At 38.6% G+C, this 19932-nt stretch overlaps 1 protein-coding gene across 1 annotated transcript; it reads left to right on the top strand.

Annotated features, from left to right (window-relative positions):
• Positions 1-9021: 9021 nt before the first annotated feature.
• On the top strand, positions 9022-9966 carry LOC149226005 (uncharacterized). Its single transcript, XM_089380074.1, has one exon. The coding sequence runs from the start codon at positions 9022-9024 to the stop codon at positions 9964-9966; it is 945 nt and encodes a 314-aa protein (XP_089236200.1).
• Positions 9967-19932: the final 9966 nt, after the last annotated feature.

The following is a 19932-nucleotide window of genomic DNA, read 5'->3' as shown; positions in this document are numbered from 1 at the left end:
GCATGCTCGAAACCCTAACTCTAACTTCATGAGTACTATATAACAAGGCATCCTAGAGCTCATTATCACAGCCATCTTTGGAGATCTACATATTATCATGAACACAAGGATATTTTGGTTTTATTTGCACCGCTTTTCTGGGTAAGTTTCTTAATTGTCACTTTTTGCTGCTTTTGTTTTCGCTATTGTCACTTTTGCCTTTGTAACTGTCGTTTTTTACTAATTTTCACATAACAAGTGTTATTTTAGCTATTATTAGCTTCTACATGTGTCATTTTAGTCTTTTATGTTTCTTTTCTAGAGTCGTTTCACATTCCATGTCTTTTCGTATGCCAATAATCATTTTTGTTGATGTATGCCAATACATGTTTGTCTTATGACTTTCATTGTTCTTCTCTCTCAATGTGTATACATACTTGGGTAAATATTGAACTACTACACATCCTTGCTTCACCTTGCTCCCTTCAGTTTGCAGATCTCGAGCCTTGCCTTATGTCATAAGAAAATGCAGAACTCCCAAAGCATCCCTCTCTCTCCAACCGTGCATTGTGCAATTCTAGTCAACAAATGGACTTGTCTTACCTACTATGATTGCGAACTGTGCAATCCTAGACCCAGTTGCGCATTGTGCATTCCTAGCCAGCAGTGAGGTCCATCTTTTCCACTATCACTATGAACTGCATAGTAGGGAAGCCTCTTTCCATGAGCAACTGTGCATTGTCCAGTCATAGGCCATAGTACCTCTCTCTTGCTCACTCAGCCTAAACAATCCTCTTTCAGTTACTGCACAATGTGCATTTCTAGTGACCAGTGAATCGCTTTTTCCTCTCTTGTGCTCAAACATTGCACAATTCCCCTTCCCAGTGGTTATCTCCTGCTTGTGATTGATTTATAGATTAGTTGATCTTTTATGGAACTTACTTGTGGTTTCAGGTACTGTAGACAGATCATATCCGTCTTTCATCATCCTCAAGCACCATGCCTCCAATTACCTAAAAATGTTGATCAAAGGAGTTTACATATAGCAGTACTGAGGATGTCATGGAAAAGAATTTGAAAGGAGTGCCCATCTTGTCAAACACTCAATGCTTTATCGTTAAATCTTATGCTGTTACATGGTTGACCATCAAGGATATCTTCAATACGAAGGAGTTCCCGTAGGATCTAGAAGATAAGGAAGTTTATAAGAATGTTAAGAAACCAAGGTTCCACAAAGTTTCTTGTAGGTATATTGTGCTACCTTGTGTCGATGCAATAAGATGGATACTATAGGTTCTAGACACCAAGATCATGGTGCTTAATTGTGTTAGTGGGGAACCATTTTCCTCTTACCAACCACATGAATTACACTCGTACTATAAGTTACCCAAGCTTAAGCAACATTTGCATTCCTAGTTTTATATAGGTTGGAGTTATTTGAATACCAGAGAAGTGATTAAGTCACGGTGGCAGGAACTGACTAAGTTTCGCCAAAACACAGATGGTATCTGTAGGACTAAGTCTCTCAGGAAGGTTTATCAATACCATATGGCTATGTATTGCAAGATGTATGGGTGGAAGAACACTAAATTATGTGATGAGGGTTGGATCTTAATGCTTTATCCACTTGTCACAGAAGAAAAAATATTCAATTGGGCTCAATTGTTGGCCCAACCACTGAAGAAAAATGTGATTAAGGTGAAAGAACCATCACAGGGAAAGTAACCACAGTTCTAGATGGTATTTGTACCCGCAATGAGTTCCCGGGTCTAGGCTGGAAGTGGAATCCAAGAGAACTCCCTATCAATAGGTTATTATCAGAATATAACTATAGAGGAGTTTATGAAAATATTTCTCAACTTTTCTTCATTGTATTATATCATATGATCTTTGAAGTAGAATCACCTTGCATGTCTTATGAAGCTAGAACAATAGTTGCTGAGATAACATATTGGTTTGCTTCGCCTCAAGGTACATAGCTTAGAGTGTTCAGTTTGTAGATGCCTCCACATATCATGCCAAGGTATGTGACCAACAAAGTGGTCATGCAAGAGGTTGGATACCAACTTAGCACATGTCTATCCTAGTTGTTACAAAATAAGAAGAAGGCATGTTGGTCTTCCTTTCCTCTGCAAGTGGGATCTTATGAGCTCAAGAGCTTGAAGGCTATAGAAATAGAAGCTGAGGAACTTATCTTCCTTAATTTTGGTGAGATGAATTTTCACATATATGATCCCAGGGGAGTGTATAAACAACATTGTGCTAAGTTCCATTTTCCCTACCGATATAAGTCTCATCGTCGGGAAGCAGAAGAAAAGATAAAGAATTGGTACAATGCTTCCTGAGCACATGCGTCAGGTGATGAGGCAGGCCCTTCCAATATGGTTCATGAACAAGATGGTGTCCAGGAAAGGAATTAGAAGGAAGTGCCCACTCCAGTTAGCATTGCCAAGACAAAGAGGAAATTTGTGCACATTCATGAGGCAGAGAGGAGCCAGAAATTTAGAGCAAATCCTATTATTACTAAAGGGGCCATTGAAGCAAAAAATAGGAGAAAGGAGTTTGAGGAATCAAGGGAGAAGTAGTAAGAGGGAGAATAGAAAAAAGAAGAAGAATGAAAGCAAAAAGAAGAACAAGAAAATGAGGAAAGAGAAGACATGCAAAAAATATATGAATAGTTAAGAAAGAAGGAAGAAGTGGAAACTAGAAGGAAACAACAAGAGGAAATTTGGTAGAAGTAGTTACAAGAAGAAGAACAACAAAATCAGTTAAAAGAAGAAGAAATCAAGAAGAAGCGGGATGAAGAGATTGCAAGAGATATAGAGGAAGAGATGCAGACCCATGACATAGAGACTGAACAAGAGGAGGATGACCAAGAGGAAGACATTGTTCCTATTGCAGAACAAACCAACTATCAACCTTCACCTCATCTTACTGGTGGCTACATCCCATTCAGTGAAATATGTTAATATTTTGATATCTTGAATCGAATTATCCGCATGGGAATATGATATAGATGCATCCTTTCTTCTTTTTTCCCTCGTCTTCTTGATCGAGTGGATTTCCCGTTCTATTGTTTTGTGTTTTTGGTTTCTTGTGAACTTTATTTATATTTTTTATTTATTTTTAACTGGATAATAAAGAAAGCCTCTCGTATTATTGAGGTTAAGTTCTATAATTTTAGTATATTTTTACTTAGTAATTTGATATATAAATAAATATGTTTAAAATTATAATCATGTATTTTAGATAGCGAATCAACTAATTAATTGATTATCATTTAGGTTTATTCCTTATCGTTCCCTTAATATATTCTAATTTGACTAAAAGAGTTAACCAATTTATTTAGTAATTAATAATCCTTTATTTATAAATTTATTCTAGTTAATACCATAGTACCTCATAGGTTGGAATTATTATGAGTTTATATATTTTTAATAAAAATTATTCATATTTGGTTATATAAAAATAGGTTGAGTAATAAAATTATCTAATTAATTAACTAATTAGAATAAACATAATATCCTATATTATTAGAAGTTATTTAATTCTTTTTATTAGTAAAGATAATGAGGGTAATCAAAATATTTTTAAATTAGATTTATTTAGGTTCATATGAATTAAAAATGATTATTTTTGGAAAACTAATAAATATTTTGATTATAGTTCCTAGGTTAAAAAATATTTTTAAATTAGATTTATTTAGGTTCATATGAATTAAAAATGATTATATCTAACAAATTAATTAATGAATTAACTAACTCTTGGACCAGTCAAATATAGCTGTTGCCCTGTCCCTGTGGTCAATTATAGTTGTTTCTTTCTAACTGTTTGAATGATCTCTCTCTATTTAAGCTATGCCTGGATCTGGTTCTTCATCTTGTCCTGATGATGAACCACACTTGTTGGTTCAAAACACGTCGACAAATGAATTTTGATGTGATTATCGCCAAAAACCTGTCTCAAAAATTGGATATGGATCACAAAAGCCTCAATTCAATAAAAACTAAAATATGTTGGAGAACAGATTAGATAAGATTTAATCTGCCTCCAAGAGATAGCCAGTGATGCGACTAGGAAGATAAACATTTATGGATTTTTCGAGCAACCAAAACCAATCAGAAACTTTGTAATTATTTGGTTTTATCCTAAAACCCAAATAGTATATGCCATCTGAAATGTCTAAAACCACCATGCCAAAATGTGAGGGAATATTGGAGATCACCTGCTCATCACTCGAGGAAAAGTACAAAAGATATTTGTGGCCATTTGGATATAGGTCGGACACAACAACATATTTGTAGATAACAAGATGAAAATAGTTCCATTCTGCCAATGAAACCTGACCAAAGGTGAGAACACCGTCAACAAAAAAAGGTGAGAGATAGTTACATTTCGAGATGCCTGAATGTTGCTGAAATATCCCAGACTGTGTGCTTCACCTATGTTCTTGCTCAACCTGTTCATAACCAGGATGAATAAATATGGAGATAGGTAGAAGCTTTGTCGAAGGCCTCTACTAGCCAAAAAAAAATGTGATGGTGCTCCATTAATTAATACCATAAAATTAACCGATGTCACACAGGCCATGGTCCAAGCCACATTATGCACCGAAAGACCAATCTTTGTCAGAATCAAACACATGAAGGACCAATATACATAGTTTTATGCCTTGTGTAGATCCAACTTCATGACCAAAGCCTCCCACTTTATCATGTGAACCATATGAATGGCTTCCTGTGCAATAACAATTGCATCCTGGATCTGTCTCGTTGAAAGAAAACCAAATTGTTCCTGCAAGATATGTATAGAGAGAGTATTCTTCATTCTAAAAGCAATTATCTTTGAGATAAATTTATATAGAATGTTGCAAAGGGAAATCGGCTTGAAATCTCAAAAAGATGTCGGATGTGAGGACTTTGGGATGAGGGTGATGAAAGTAGAGTTTATTGACCATGAAACCTGACTCGTAAGATGCGACTCCTCAACCATATGCAAGAGATCCCTGCCCATGACACCAAAAAAATGGATAAAGAGCTCTACCATCCAACCATCCAGATTAGGACTCTTTTCCTTCGCAAATTATTTAAGAGTATTGTGTATCTCATCCAAAGTCACCGACCTTCCCAAGTCAGAATTTTGATATGGCGAGAACATACAAGGGTAAGCCCCCACCCCCCAAAGTTGATCCAGAATATCCACATCTGTACGGGTCGAAAACAAATTTTCAAAGAAAAGAACTGCTTTCTTTTGGATGTCTAAGGTGCTATAAACTTTACCACCTGACGTTGATTCCATTTCCCAAATGGAATTACTACTCTTCCTTTTCTATGCATAATGTTGAAGGAAATGAGTGTTTATATCACCCTTCGTTATCCAAATGGATCTACTCTTCAGACGCTAAGTGGCCTCCATAGAACTTAAGATATCCCTTTTTTCACTTTCCAATTCTTGAAAACGAGCCATTTGTGATGGGGATGGGACATATGGGTCCATGAGCTTCCCCAAATTGTCACCTCACAATTTGGTCCAAATATTCCCTCATGACTTGCTTCCTACATCTTTCCCATGCATAAACTTTATGCTTCAAGTGCTTTAATTTGATAGAAATCAGGTCCATCGCTGAAGTTTTCTCCCAACAAGCCATGGCCCCCCAAGAGTCACAAACCAATTTATTAAAATCCTCCTCCTAGAGCCATGTTTTTTTGAACTTGAAAGGGATATATGCCATGTCATCTCCCCTTTTCACTAAAGGACAATAAAAAAATGATCAAATATTTTTTTCTGTTCAACCCACGAGCTAACATACCCCACCATTTCCAAAACATTCTCATGAAGCATAAACCTTTCAAGTCTCTTACCAATATATGAAGTACCTGAACGACCATTGTTGCAAGTGGAAACCAGAGGTGTAGGGCACACGTCCACAAGATGGTTTTCAATAAAAATGTCTTGCAGGTCACTGCCTAAAGGATCATAATGACAACCATGTCGCCATACTTCACCACCCAATAAGGTCGCATTGAAATCTCTCGATAATATCACTGATCCAAAACATTCTCATGAAGCATAGACCTTTCAAGTCTGTTACCAATATATGAAGTACCTGAACGACCATTGTTGCAAGTGGAAACCAGAGGTTTAGGGCATGCGTCTACAAGATGGTTTTCAATAAAAATGTCCTGCAGGTCACTGCCCAAAGGATCATAATGACAACCATGTCGCCATACTTCACCACCCAATAAGGTCACATTGAAATCTCTCGATAATATCACTGATCCAATTTTGAGAATTAGACACTTATTCATATGATTCCAAAAGGCCCTATGATCACAGTACGAAGCATAAACATTTACAAAATGGAGACGACCCGACAAACCCCTGAAAAAGCCAGTTACTAATATGCCTGGTCCAACATTGACCTGAATATCAGAATAATGACCAAACATTTAATTTATTTTGTTAAAACCAAAATCTTAGCCTCTAACCCCTTCCACTTGAACCGTGTCATTAGGGAACCTCTTGAAATTAAAAAGCACCCTAACAACTTTAATTGAAAAGATGGAATCAACTAAGCCATTCTAAGAAGCCTATTATCCATTTTCTCTCCTCTAAACCTTATTCCCCTAATATTGATGTCTGTAACCCTCCTTCACCTCTCGCATGATTCTCATATGTCCTTATTTTCCCCCTCTTATTTCAATCTTATCCCACCCCTTTTCTTTTAATAATTTTTAGTAGGACTTTTTATTCTTTTACTTCTAATCACTAATGTGTATTCCATTTTAATTCATTCTCAATCTCTATTAAAATTGTCCTTTATTCCATTATTATTTTATTCTTATTTTAATTTAATTTCTTAATCTATTCCATCTCCTTAACCCAGTTGTATTCTTTCTTAATTTAATTCTAATTTAATTTATTCTATAATTTAATTTAAGTTAATTTAATCTAATTAAACTTTTACCCTAGTCACTTTCATTTAATTGAATCGTAATTAGCTTTAACCCTCATCTCTTTAATATTAATATCACCAAATTTAATTTATATTTTCTTAATATAATTTATTTACTTAATTCTTTTTAATTTACTCTTCCTTAATCTTATTCTAATTTAAACTATCATATTCTAATATAATTTAGTTTTAATTGAATACTATTTAATAATTTAATATAAATAATTAACTCTTTTTCTATATATTTTAATTTCACCATAATCTATTTTTATTAATTTATTCTCATTTAATTCAACTTTATCCTTCTTTCCATGTTACTCAAATTCTCATAATTAATTTTGTTAATTTTTTTTCTTTCTAATTTATTTTATATTCTTAATTTATTTTTTCCTTTTCTTAATCTAACTCTAATTTAATCTATCCCTATATTTGGGTTACAAGTGGAGATCACAGGGAATGATGGGCTCCATGACAAGCAACTCTAGAGCATTTATGGTAGGATGATGGTGACGCATCCCACTTGCCATCACCATATGCCACATTCTCTGCATAAGTTGGGGTGGTTGGATGACAAAGAATTCACATTCAATATCGCATTGGGTAGAGAGACTAAGGTTAATTCCATAGGGGGTTGTTCAACTTCTCATTTGTAGCGTCAAGAAAGGAGGAGAGTTTAGCAGAGAGGGAAGAGGGAATTCATGTATGGCAACCATGGTCCGTGAGAATGGTTGTCCTAGAAGAGGTGGAAGAGGAAGAGGAAGAGGCTGTCAACCTCTGCCACCATGGCATGGTCCAGGCGCATAAAAATTTGATGAGGGCCTTCCATTACGCATCAAACAAATGATTGTTGAGATGGAAGTAGAAGAGATAGGAAACACAAGTGATGGTCATTGGGCACTGAGGAACTTGCTTGGATGACACTTGAGAGATCATGAAGACGTTCTTAGGGTGGTGGATAGCCAAGTCAGATTTAGACTCTTACCTTGTCCAGCCTAGGTCTGCATTACATGTTTTGGTTGGCACTATGGGAATTCAGTTCCCTCCAACACCCCCGCCTTTTACGCCTTCTAATTCCTTGGATAGCTTGGACTCCTCTTCTTTGAATCCTCTGAACTTGGTATCTCAAGGTGCAAAACCACCCAGTCCTAAGAAGTCAAAGCTTAAAAGAAGGGGGGATAAGGCCTTTGAAAAATTAGGTCTATTGGGTAATGATGGGAAGGAGCAGGCCACTCGAAGTAGGGTAATAATAGATGACAAGCAAAAGGAAGAGATACTGTAACAAGATGCAAGCACCAAATTTGGAGGAAAATTAATGGAATAGGAAAGGAAATCATGGCCAAAGGAAGGACAAGACAATTCCTTCAATTAATTCCTAACATGTATAGAAGTGCTATGAGGAATCGAGAATTTTTTTTTTAGTCTCTTCTATTTTTTTTGCATGTTAACTCTGTTTTTGTTGTTAAAATATGGTTTCAAGACACTCGGGGAGACCATCTGGTTTCCCATCTATGGGTAGATGGTCTTCCCCAGACTTGGCTCAGTGCCAGTTTCAAGCTAGACAAACTTTTTGTTTCTTGAACAAAAAACAAGAAACAAATTCTAGACAAGGTCCATCAACGATTCTACAAGCTTGTACTCTATGTAAATTCTTAGTAATCTAATGAAATCTTAAAAAAAAATCTAATTTAATCTATATTCTAATTCTTTTTCAATATTTTAATCTAAATTATTAACTCTCATCTCATCTCTTTAGTATAAATTTAACCATCATCTATTTTATTATTTTTAACATATCTAATTGACCCTTAACTCATTAATATTGATATTAGTTTACCATAATCTAGTATTTTATTATTTAATTTATCTTTCTTTCCATTTTTCCCATCCTTTTAAAACTTTTTTAATTAATCTCATCAAATTAAAATTAAAAATTAAAAATTAAAAATTATTAATAAATGTATACATTTTTTTAAAACTTTTTAATGGCCATATATTTTTAATTTAATATTTTTAATATCAATTTAAGTTTTTATCTTTGAAGATAGTAGAATTATAGATTAATAGTGTGTGCGGCGACGACTACATCTATGTCGACTTCTGCGGGTATCGTCCAGGGTTCGAACCTCGTCACCTCGCATCTGGGGCGAGCGCTGGAATGGAGGCTAAAGAATGGTGAGATCGTCAAATGTAGATCTGCTTTCATTGGAAAATTGACATTTCTGACTTCTGGTTTCCGCTTGCCTGCAGAAATGAAGGGGAAGAGAAAAAACCCTTCTTTTTCCTTTGCTAGTATTGTCGTTAGTATTGTCGTGCACGCGTCTGGCGACGCTGCTGAAGTGCAGGTAGAGACGCCGGAAGAGGTTCTTTCCTGTGAGAGGCTGGGGAACTTCTCCATGCTCAACTATGAAGATCTGTTTTCTTACCTGGAGCCAAGGATCTTTAAAGAGGAGGCACAACCTTCAGCATCCCTGGGCGCTGAGATGTCAAGGACGATCCAGACAGCTACGACAGAGCAACTGTTGGAGGAAATCGACTATCATTTTGCCTGTATCTCAGGGTTTCCTGTCACTGATAAGGATCTCAAGTGCATTGGAGTCATCTCTAAGAAGGACATAGGAAAAGCTCCTAGCTGGATCCAGTACCCTACAACCCCACCTCTGCTGGAGAAGAAGCTCGGACCTGCTGCAAACAATGCATGCAACATGTATGCTGCTTTCACTGATGCAGTGTGGATAGGCGAAGTCACCAAGGGTAGGGATTGCAGAAGGATTAACCCCAAAGATACGAATCAGGACAGGATGCTGAGGAAGCCGGACGTCAAGGACAAGTCAGGAGTTACCAGTGCTGAACGGAGGATGCATGTCACTGTGGATCCACACTTCAGATGGTCATGGTATGGAATGGAGACAACGGAAATTGCCCAGGAAGGGAAAAAAACCCTCAACCCTATTACCGATCTAATAGATCTCCTACACAGAGGATTGATTCGCCCACGGCAAGTTCAGATCTGGGGGAAAATAAGCGCGGAATAACATTCTATCCCGATTCACAAGCAGAAGAAGGCCTGAAAGGCAAGCTGGAAAGCAAGGGGCTAGCAGTTTGGAATAGGACAACCTGGGCAATGGATCGAGGGCTTTTAGCATCTGAAGCAACTCAGACAAAACCAGAACCCGAATCGCAGGTAAACCTGCTTCCCTCTCAAACTTCTGGTCAAGAGCTGATAGAAATCTTTATCAGAACCCTAACAGGAAGAACGATTTGCAAGCGAACAGGGAAGGGGACATTGATAGAAGATATAAAGTATGAAATACAAACACATACAGGTGTACCAACAAACATGCAAAGCTTGATATTTGTAGGACAAATTTTATAGGACCAATACACAGTATAGGACTATGGAATTGTGTCTGACTCAACTATCATCCTAAATGATGAGCCCCAAAAATGGATAATTATATGGGCTCATTTAACCTCCTAATTCGACTTAATCCACCATTCTCATTAGTTTATTGCATGTTTTTGATTATATTTATGCTAATAGAGTGAATTGGGTTAGTCATTATGCCAACAAGTCTAATGTGTGCTTTATGAAGTCGTTTTGGTCAATTTGGAGACAAGATCAAAAGTTTAAATGAGCACTTGACAGCCAAATTCGTGTTGGCATTATGATTCTGGTATGGCTCTATGTTACAGATGTTGTACTTGATGGCAACACCCTCAAGTGGCAATGCTCTGATCAGGCTCTCAAAATGTTGGAAATTAAGAAGTACGCAGGAGAATAGTTCAAAAGGTGCGTACCCGCAGGTACGTCGTGAAGGGACTGCGGCCGCACACGCAGGTCACCCGTTCAGAAGGTGCGTACCCCCAGTTCACTTACTTCAAGGCAGAGAAGCGCGTTCACGTGGGGTTTCCTATGTTTGGCCCGTGGTATTTAGCCCGCTGTTATTGATTCTACGGTTTTGGCCCGTGGTATTGTTTTATATTATTATTATTATTGAGCCCCATGTTTTTGGGCCCCTTGTATTGGTTATCTATGGTATTGATCCATGATTTTAGGAAGAGCTTGCCTATATAAAGCAAAGGAGATCACTTGGCTAAGCATATTTTGCAAGTTGAATATCTGAAGATCTGAATTATTGGGTTATTGTTTTAAAAGCTTGATCTATATAAAAGTGAAGTTGAAAGTGAATCTATGAAGGGTGATCTCTCGAGTGCATGATCAGATCTGGGCATCTGACGATCTGTAGCACACTGGTGGACTACCAATTCGGCCCTAACCAGAGGTACGCAGGTGATTAACAGTGCAAGTGCGTGGGTACGCAGAGCAGAAGAAGGAGAAGTGCGTGGGTACGCAGAGCAGAAGAAGGCGCAGTGCGTGGATACGCAGCACGACAGAGGTTCAGGTGCGTGGGCACAGGGAAAGTACGCGGCGCTTCAGAAGCCACAGGTGCGTGGGTACGCGGCGCGATAGCATCTGTGGGTGCGTGGCTGCAGTAGCAGTACGCGGCGCGATAGTATCTGTGGGTGCGTGCCTACAGTAACAGTACTCAGCTAGATTGAAGAAACAGTGCGTGGGTACGCGGTGTGGCAGAAGGGTCTCTGCGGGTATACGCAGGGGAGAAGAAGGTGAAGTGCGTACGCTCGCAGGCCAGAGAAAGAAAAACTGCGTATCTGTCTTAAGATCTTTTGTTGGATGACTTTTCTCTGTTGATAAGGTGTTCTGGGTTTAGTTTACTGTTATTGTTGATCTGGTTACTGCAGTTGACTGGGTGATTTACTTGTACTTGATGACCTCTTGATGTTTATGGATCCAGTTTGAAAATTTATGAAAAGTGATCCTTGAAAGAAAAGAAGTAGGGGGTTGTAGCTCCCTTCCAGGAGAAACTGGAAAACGAGAGAGAGTTGTAGCTCTCTGCAGGTTGCAGCCTGCGTACTGGTAAAGGACTGCACCAGTACAAAACCATTGTAAAAGGTGTTTCTAATTTGAAAGAAGATAGAGACATATTGCAGCAGGTGGTTTTCACCCACATTGGGTTTCCACCTTACATCTGGTGTTCTTTGGTGTGACTATCTATTTTCTTTGTTCATGCTCATTATTTTATGGTACTGACATGCAAAAATAATTCAAAGTATAAATAAGGAAGATTTATTAAAAGAACTTGATAATACTGATTCACCCCCCCTCTCAGTATTATTTCCAACAATTGGTATCAGAGCAGGTCCTTCAGAAAAGCTTGATCGCTTGGAGGAAGATCATTCATCACGAGCAACTACGAGAGGGAAGCATCAATCAGGCCACCAATCTTTGATGGGACAAACTTCAATTATTGGAAGGTAAGAGTTACTGCCTATCTTCAATCTCTTGGTACAGAAGTTTGGGATATCATAGATACAGGCTACACTTTTCCTTCAGCTACTCCTACAGATTCGGCTGAGAAGAAGAAATATGAAACAAATGCTAAAGCAGTCAATACTCTACTAGGATGCTTATCTCAAACAGAAATCGTAAAGGTTATGCAATATAAATCCGCAAAGGAAATATGGGACAAGATTGTCTTGAGCTATGAAGGAGATGAACAGGTAAAGCGTGCTAAACTTCAAACCCTCAGGATTCAGTATGAGAATCTCATAATGTATAATGATGAAAGTGTGGCTAACTATTTTCTTCGGGTAGATGAGATTGTTAATTGCATGAAAAACTTGGGTGAAGAAATAAAAGAGGCTATTGTGGTTGAAAAAGTTCTAAGATCATTGTCCCCCAAGTTTGAATCTAAAGTATCTGCAATAGAAGAAAAGGAAAATCTACGAATTCTTACTATGTCTCAGCTACACGGAATTCTAACTGCTTATGAAATGAGAAAGGGAGGTCCTTCAGACAGAAGAGAAGCTGCTTTCAAGGCTTCAGGCAAAGGAGACTATTATGAAGCAAGTCACGTGCCAGAAGAAGAAGAAGAAGAATCAAATTTTGTCAGAAATCTTCAAAGGGGTTCTGGAAGGTTCAGAGGTAAGTTACCTTTTAAATGCTTTGCTTGTGGAAGAGTAGGTCATTATGCTGCGAAATGTCCTTATAAGGATAAAGGAAAGGAACCTGCTAGATGGAACAAGAAACAGATTGCAAATAAGAAAAGCTACTACACGCATGAAGATAGTGATGGTCTATCAAATAGTGATGAAGATGAACGAGGTAATGACTATAAACTTTTAATGGCATTTGAAGATGATGATTACATGGATGCCATAGATGTGGATAGTTTTTGTGAAGAAATTTCTAGACTCAAGACATGTATAGAAGAAAAGAATAGGATCATTGATACTCTACAACTTCAAATTGATGAAAAGGAAAAATATCTTGAAAAGTTAGAAGGTGAAATTGTTGGTCTTAGAAAAGAGATTGAGAAAACAAAGGCTATTAATCTTAAGTTTTTCAAAGGATCTGAAACTCTGGATGAGATCATCAATGTACAACGTTCTCCTCTAAACAAGACAGGTCTGGGCTATAATGGAGAAACTTCTCAAGCATCCACCTCAAAAAGTTATCTTGATGCAGCAAGAAGGAATGAGAAAAGGCACAATGGAGATCACCAGGTAAAACAGGGACCAATTACAAACAAAGACTATCAGGCAAACCAGGGGCAATCCGTCTTAAGGATGAACAAAAGCTACAACCAGCCACAGGTAAAATCCTCTCAATTTGCTTCAAGAATGAATGACAATAGAAATTACAATCGTTTGGCCGGAAGATTGGATAACCGCAGAAGTTTCTTCAATGGAAAATGCTTTTCTTGCCATAACTTTGGTCACAAAGCAGCTCAATGTGTTGCATATAAAACGATCATGACTAGAGAAGCTCAAAAACAAAGAAGTATGACCGGGATTACAAAAAGGACCTATAACAACTTTTTCGGTTCTTGAAAATGAAGTTGAATGTTCTATTTGCAATAACTTTGGTAATGAAGATTCTGAATGCAGGAGCATGTTTCAGCAGACAAAGGAACAAGCCTTAAGCACCAAAACATGGAGAATAAAGGAACCACAAACAGAAAGATGTGGAATAGCATTTTATGCAGAGGGACAGGAAAATCTATGGTACATTGACAGTGGATGTTCGAAGCATATGACAGGTGATAAAGAAAAACTTGAATCATATTCTGCTCTAGAAAAGGGAAAGAAAGTTTCTTTTGGAAATGATACTCCTGCAACTATAAAAGGAAAAGGCATTGCTCAGTTAAAAGAAAAGGTCAAAGCTGGAAATGTTTTGTATGTTGATGGATTGAAGCATAATCTTCTGAGTGTCAGCCAGATGTGTGATCAAGGAACCGAGGTGATATTTAGATCAAATGGATGTCTTGTTCGTGATCTTGATACAGGTAAAACGGTGATCAAAGGTAAAAGAACTCCAAATAATCTATTCATATTTGAAGAAGCGCAACAACAATGCTATCTAAGCAAGGATGATGAACACTGGTTATGGCACCGGAGGTTGGGGCATCTAAGCTTTTCACAAATAAGGAAAGCATGAAAATATCAGGCAGTTCGCGGTCTTCCAGATATCAAAATTCCAGACAACACCATATGCAAATCATGTCAGTTTGGAAAGCAAACCAGAACTAACTTTCCAGAGAAGGAAGGATCAACTAGCATGCCTCTTGAGCTTGTACATATAGATGTATGTGGACCATTCAGGAAAAGGACACCTCGAGGAGAAGAATACTTGATATTATTCATTGACGATTTCTCCAGGTTTGTCTGGTTAGGACTTATGAAGCACAAAGATGAAGCATTCGAAAAATTCAAATCCTTTAAAGCCTTGGTTGAAAATGAATCAGGATACAAAATTAAGTGCCTCAGATCCGACAGAGGTGGGGAGTTTACCTCAAATGAATTTTTCGATTTCTGTGATGAACATGGGATAAGAAGAGAATTCTCTACAGCTAGAACTCCTCAGCAAAATGGAGTAGTGGAAAGAATGAACATAACAGTCCAACAAATGGCTCGTGCTATGCTTGATGAGTCTGGAACTCCCACAACTTTCTGGGGTGAAGCTGCATATGCTGCGGTTGTTATTCTCAACAAAACAAATGTCCGGGTGAACAGCACTCAAACTCCTCATGAGCTCTGGTATGGTGAGACTCCTTCGGTAAAGCACTTCAAAATCTTTGGGAGCAAATGCTATATTAAGAATACTGATGAGCAACTTGGCAAACTTGAACCTAGAGCAGATGAAGGCATTCTTCTTGGTTATTCTCCACACAGCAAAGCATACAAGTGCTACAATAAAAGACTTGGAAGAATTGTTGACAGCATTGATGTAGTGGTTGATGAGAAGGGATACATTCCTAGGCAAGTAAATCATGAAGATATCGAAGAAGATGAAGACTACCCTCAAAGACAGAATGATGAAGAAGAAGAACCTCAAGAAGAACCAGAGGAGCAGATAAGGATAGAAGAGAAGACTCCATCCAAATATGTTCAGAAGAATCATCCAGAATCTCAGATTTTGGGGCAGAAAGAAGCCAGTGTACAAACAAGAAGAACAGTTGCAGAAGCTTCAAGCTATTTGGCATTACTCTCTTCCACTGAACCACAAAATGTGAAAGAGGCATGCAAAGATGAATGTTGGGTGAAAGCAATGGATGAAGAACTTGAGCAGATCGAAAAGAACAACACTTGGGAGCTGGTTCCTAGACCAAAGGATAAGAATGTTATAGGGACAAAATGGGTCTTCAAAAATAAATTGAATGAAAATGGAGAAGTAATTAGAAACAAGGCAAAAATTGTTTGTAAATGGTATGCACAGCAAGAAGGAATAGATTTTGAAGAAACTTTTGCTCCTGTTGCAAGACTTGAGGCCATCCGAATGTTCCTTGCTCTCTCAAGCTTTCAAAACTTCAAAGTATTTCAAATGGACGTGAAATCAGCCTTTCTGAATGGAGACTTGGAAGAAGAAGTTTACATTGAGCAGCCAGATGGTTTCATTCTTGGAAATGATCCAAAGCTTGTATGCAGATTGAAAAAGGCTCTCTATGGTCTCAAACAAGCTCCAAGGGCTTGGTACTATCGTTTGGACAAATATCTTCATCAACAAGGTTTTTCAAAAGGATTAGCAGACAGCAATCTTTATATAAAAGTTGAAAATGACAAATTGCTAATACTTGTTGTGTATGTAGATGACATTATCTTTGGCAGCAATGAAGAAGCTATGAGTCAAAGCTTTGCCTTGGTGATGCAGAAAGAATTCGAAATGTCCTTGCTGGGAGAACTGACATATTTTCTTGGTTTGCAAATCCAACAAAAAGAAGGAGGGATCTTTTTGTCTCAAACCAAGTATCTCAAGCAGATTTTGAAGAAATATGGCATGGAAGATGCAAAACCAGTATGTACACCCATGGTCACAGGATGTAGCCTCAGTGCAAATGATGACTCAGCAACAGTGCATCAACCAACCTACAGATCTATGATTGGAAGTCTACTTTATTTGACAGGTACCCAACCAGACATCATGCATGCAGTGGAAATAGTTGGAAGATTTCAAGCAAATCCGAAGGAAACTCATCTTCAGGCAGTGAAGAGAATCTTTAAATATCTTCAAGGGACTCAAAATTATGGCTTATGGTATCCTAGAGATACAGATCTCACACTTCATGCTTATACAGATGCAGATTGGGCAGGAAGCGTGGATGACAGGAAGAGCACAAGTGGTGGTGCGTTCTTTATGGGTTCCAGATTAGTATCTTGGTTCAGCAAGAAACAGAGTTCGATTGCCTTGTCTACAGCTGAAGCAGAATATGTTGCTGCTGCATCTTGCTTCACTCAACTCCTTTGGATGATGTAGACCTTGCAGGACTTTCAAATCACTTGTACACCACCTATCTCCATCTTATGTGATAACACAAGTGCAATCAACATTTCAAAGAACCCAGTCATGCATTCAAAGACCAAGCACATACCGATCAAGTATCATTTTCTCCGGGAACAAGTACTAGAACAAAAGGTCAAGTTGGAGTATGTTCCTTCTAAGGAACAAGTTGCTGATATACTCACCAAACCATTGCCCAGGGAGACCTTTGAATACCTCAGGCAAAAGCTGGGGGTTGTTGATGCATCATCTTGTTGAATCTCTTCTGATGGTTGGTTGTACGCAAGGTTCATTTGGGGTATATGCGTACATTTGCTGGGTTGCGGATTGGTTGAAGATCGAATGGCACAGGTTCAGGGGGAGCATATAATGCATTGTTGGCATTATGGAGGAAGTACATCATGGATGCTGGTCTGAATATTGCTGCAATATGTCTCTATCTCTTTCATGGTCATTTATGGTGTTTTGGTGGCTTATGGTTCTTATTTGCAGATCTGGTTTATAGTCAGGGGGAGCATGTTCTTAGGGGGAGCATAACCCTTTGCCCTTGATGTCAAAGGGGGAGAATGACGTTGAAGATTTTGAGGTTGCCATCAAGTCCAAAGGGGGAGATTGTTGGCATTATGATTCTGGTATGGCTCTATGTTACAGATGTTGTACTTGATGGCAACACCCTCAAGTGGCAATGCTCTGATCAGGCTCTCAAAATGTTGGAAGTTAAGAAGTACGCAGGAGAATAGTTCAAAAGGTGTGTACCTGCAGGTACGCTGTGAAGGGACTGCGGCCGCACCCGCAGGTCACCCGTTCAGAAGGTGCGCACCCCCAATTCACTTAGTTCAAGGCAGAGAAGCGCGTTCACGTGGGGTTTCCTATGTTTGGCCCGTGGTATTTAGCCCGCCGTTCTTGATTCTATGGTTTTGGCCCGTGGTATTGTTTTATATTATTATTATTATTGAGCCCCATGTTTTTGGGCCCCTTGTATTGGTTATCTATGGTATTTATCCATGATTTTAGGAAGAGCTTGCCTATATAAAGCAAAGGATATCACTTGGCTAAGCATATTTTGCAAGTTGAATATCTGAAGATCTGAAATATTGGGTTATTGTTTTAAAAGCTTGATCTATATAAAAGTGAAGTTGAAAGCGAATCTATGAAGGGTGATCTCTCGAGTGCATGATCAGATCTGGGCATCTGACGATCTGTAGCACACTGGTGGACTGCCAATTCGGCCCTAACCAGAGGTACGCAGCTGATTAATAGTGCAAGTGCGTGGGTACGCAGAGTAGAAGAAAGAGAAGTGCGTGGGTACGCAGAGCAGAAGAAGGCGCAGTGCGTGGATACGCAGCGCGACAGAGGTTCATGTTCGTGGGCACAGGGAAAGTACGCGGCGCTTCAGAAGCCGCAGGTGCGTGTGTACGCGGCGCGATAGCATCTGTGGGTGCGTGGCTGCAGTAGCAGTACACGACGCGATAGTATCTGTGGGTGCGTGCCTACAGTAACAGTACACAGCGAGATTGAAGAAACAGTGCGTGGGTACGCGGTGCGGCAGAAGGGTCTTTGCGGGTATACGCAGGGGAGAAGAAGGTGAAGTGCGTACGCTCGCAGGCCAGAGAAAGAAAAATTGCGTATCTGTCTTAAGATCTTTTGTTGGCTGACTTTTCTCTGTTGATAAGGTGTTCTGGGTTTAGTTTACTGTTATTGTTGATCTGGTTACTGCAGTTGACTGGGTGATTTACTTGTACTTGATGATCTCTTGATGTTTATGGATCCAGTTTCAAAATTTATGAAAAGTGATCCTTGAAAGAAAAGAAGTAGGGGGTTGTAGCTCCCTTCCAGGAGAAACTGGAAAACGAGAGAGAGTTGTAGCTCTCTGCAGGTTGCAACCTGCGTACTGGTAAAGGACTGCACCAGTACAAAACCATTGTAAAAGGAGTTTCTAATTTGAAAGAAGATAGAGACATATTGCAACAGGTGGTTTTCACCCACATTGGGTTTCCACCTTACATCTGGTGTTCTTTGGTGTGACTATCTGTTTTCTTTGTTCATGCTCATTATTTTATGGTACTGACATGCAAAAATAATTCAAAGTATAAATAAGGAAGATTTATTAAAAGAACTTGATAATACTGATTCACCCCCCCTCTCAGTATTATTTCCAACAATTCGTGGAGAGGATTTTTAGGAAGGTGTCCCCTTCATTTATGGGCCCTTACCTCGAATTCTCCACCATCAGCTCGGAGTTCAAGGGCCACCAAATCGATTATCACAAGGGCAGCCGAGCAAGTGCTAGTAAAAGTGCTGTTAACTACAAGTTTTGGCAGCTGAGTTCCTAAAGTTTAGGAGGGCTGTTGGGGTCCTCAATTTGTATAAATAAGAGGGCTTAGGGCCTCATTTCAGTTAGTCACTTTGTAGGTAGAAGTTAGCTAGTTTGTAGTTCGATTTTAGTCATTTTTTAGGCAATAGGCTAGTTTTGCATTTCAGCACATGTTCAAGCTTTTCCCTTGTGGACAGTTTTTTATGTAAATATTATTCCTTGCTCAATAAAGATGAATCCAGCTTTGCACCAGCTCTAAATCTCTCTTAGGAGGCTGTAGCTCTTGGGGTTGGGCCCATCTCAAGTGCCCAGTACCTCCTTTGTTTATCTTTATGTGTTTTTGCTGCATTCTTAGAATAAAATCTGCTATTTAGATTTAAATCTTGCTTTGTTATTTAGATTGCTTTTGATGATTAAAAAGGATTTTTATGTTCAGATTGAGTTGATAGGTTATTAACAGGGAAGAGCTTTAGAAAAAGGCCATCAAGCACCTCTGATTTCACCTCTCCCTCAGTGGGATCAGGAGCTGGGATCAAGGTGACCTTGCTGCCAACAAAAACACAGTCTTTGCTTCGCCATGCAATCATTAGTGTTCGATTTTTATTTGTAGAAGTTGGTTACATGTTCAGATTCTTGATTGCTTCGTTGCATATTTATTTCACATGGTTTCATTGCAAATAGACTTCTGTTCCATTTCTTTGTTGTTATCTAGGTCAGATTAGGTCAAAGTAATTAGCTTCTTGATTTTCCAAGTCTTCATTTGTCTAATTCGAAAGATAACTTGCAGAGCACCTGTAACACTTTTCCATCTGCCCATACTCCATCAAT

This window comes from Pinus tabuliformis, chromosome J (genome assembly GCF_031772625.1).
Source record: "Pinus tabuliformis cultivar Carrire ecotype Pingquan chromosome J, CPIR1, whole genome shotgun sequence".
NCBI lineage: Eukaryota > Viridiplantae > Streptophyta > Pinopsida > Pinales > Pinaceae > Pinus > Pinus tabuliformis.
This window is presented reverse-complemented; position numbering and strand designations above follow the sequence as displayed.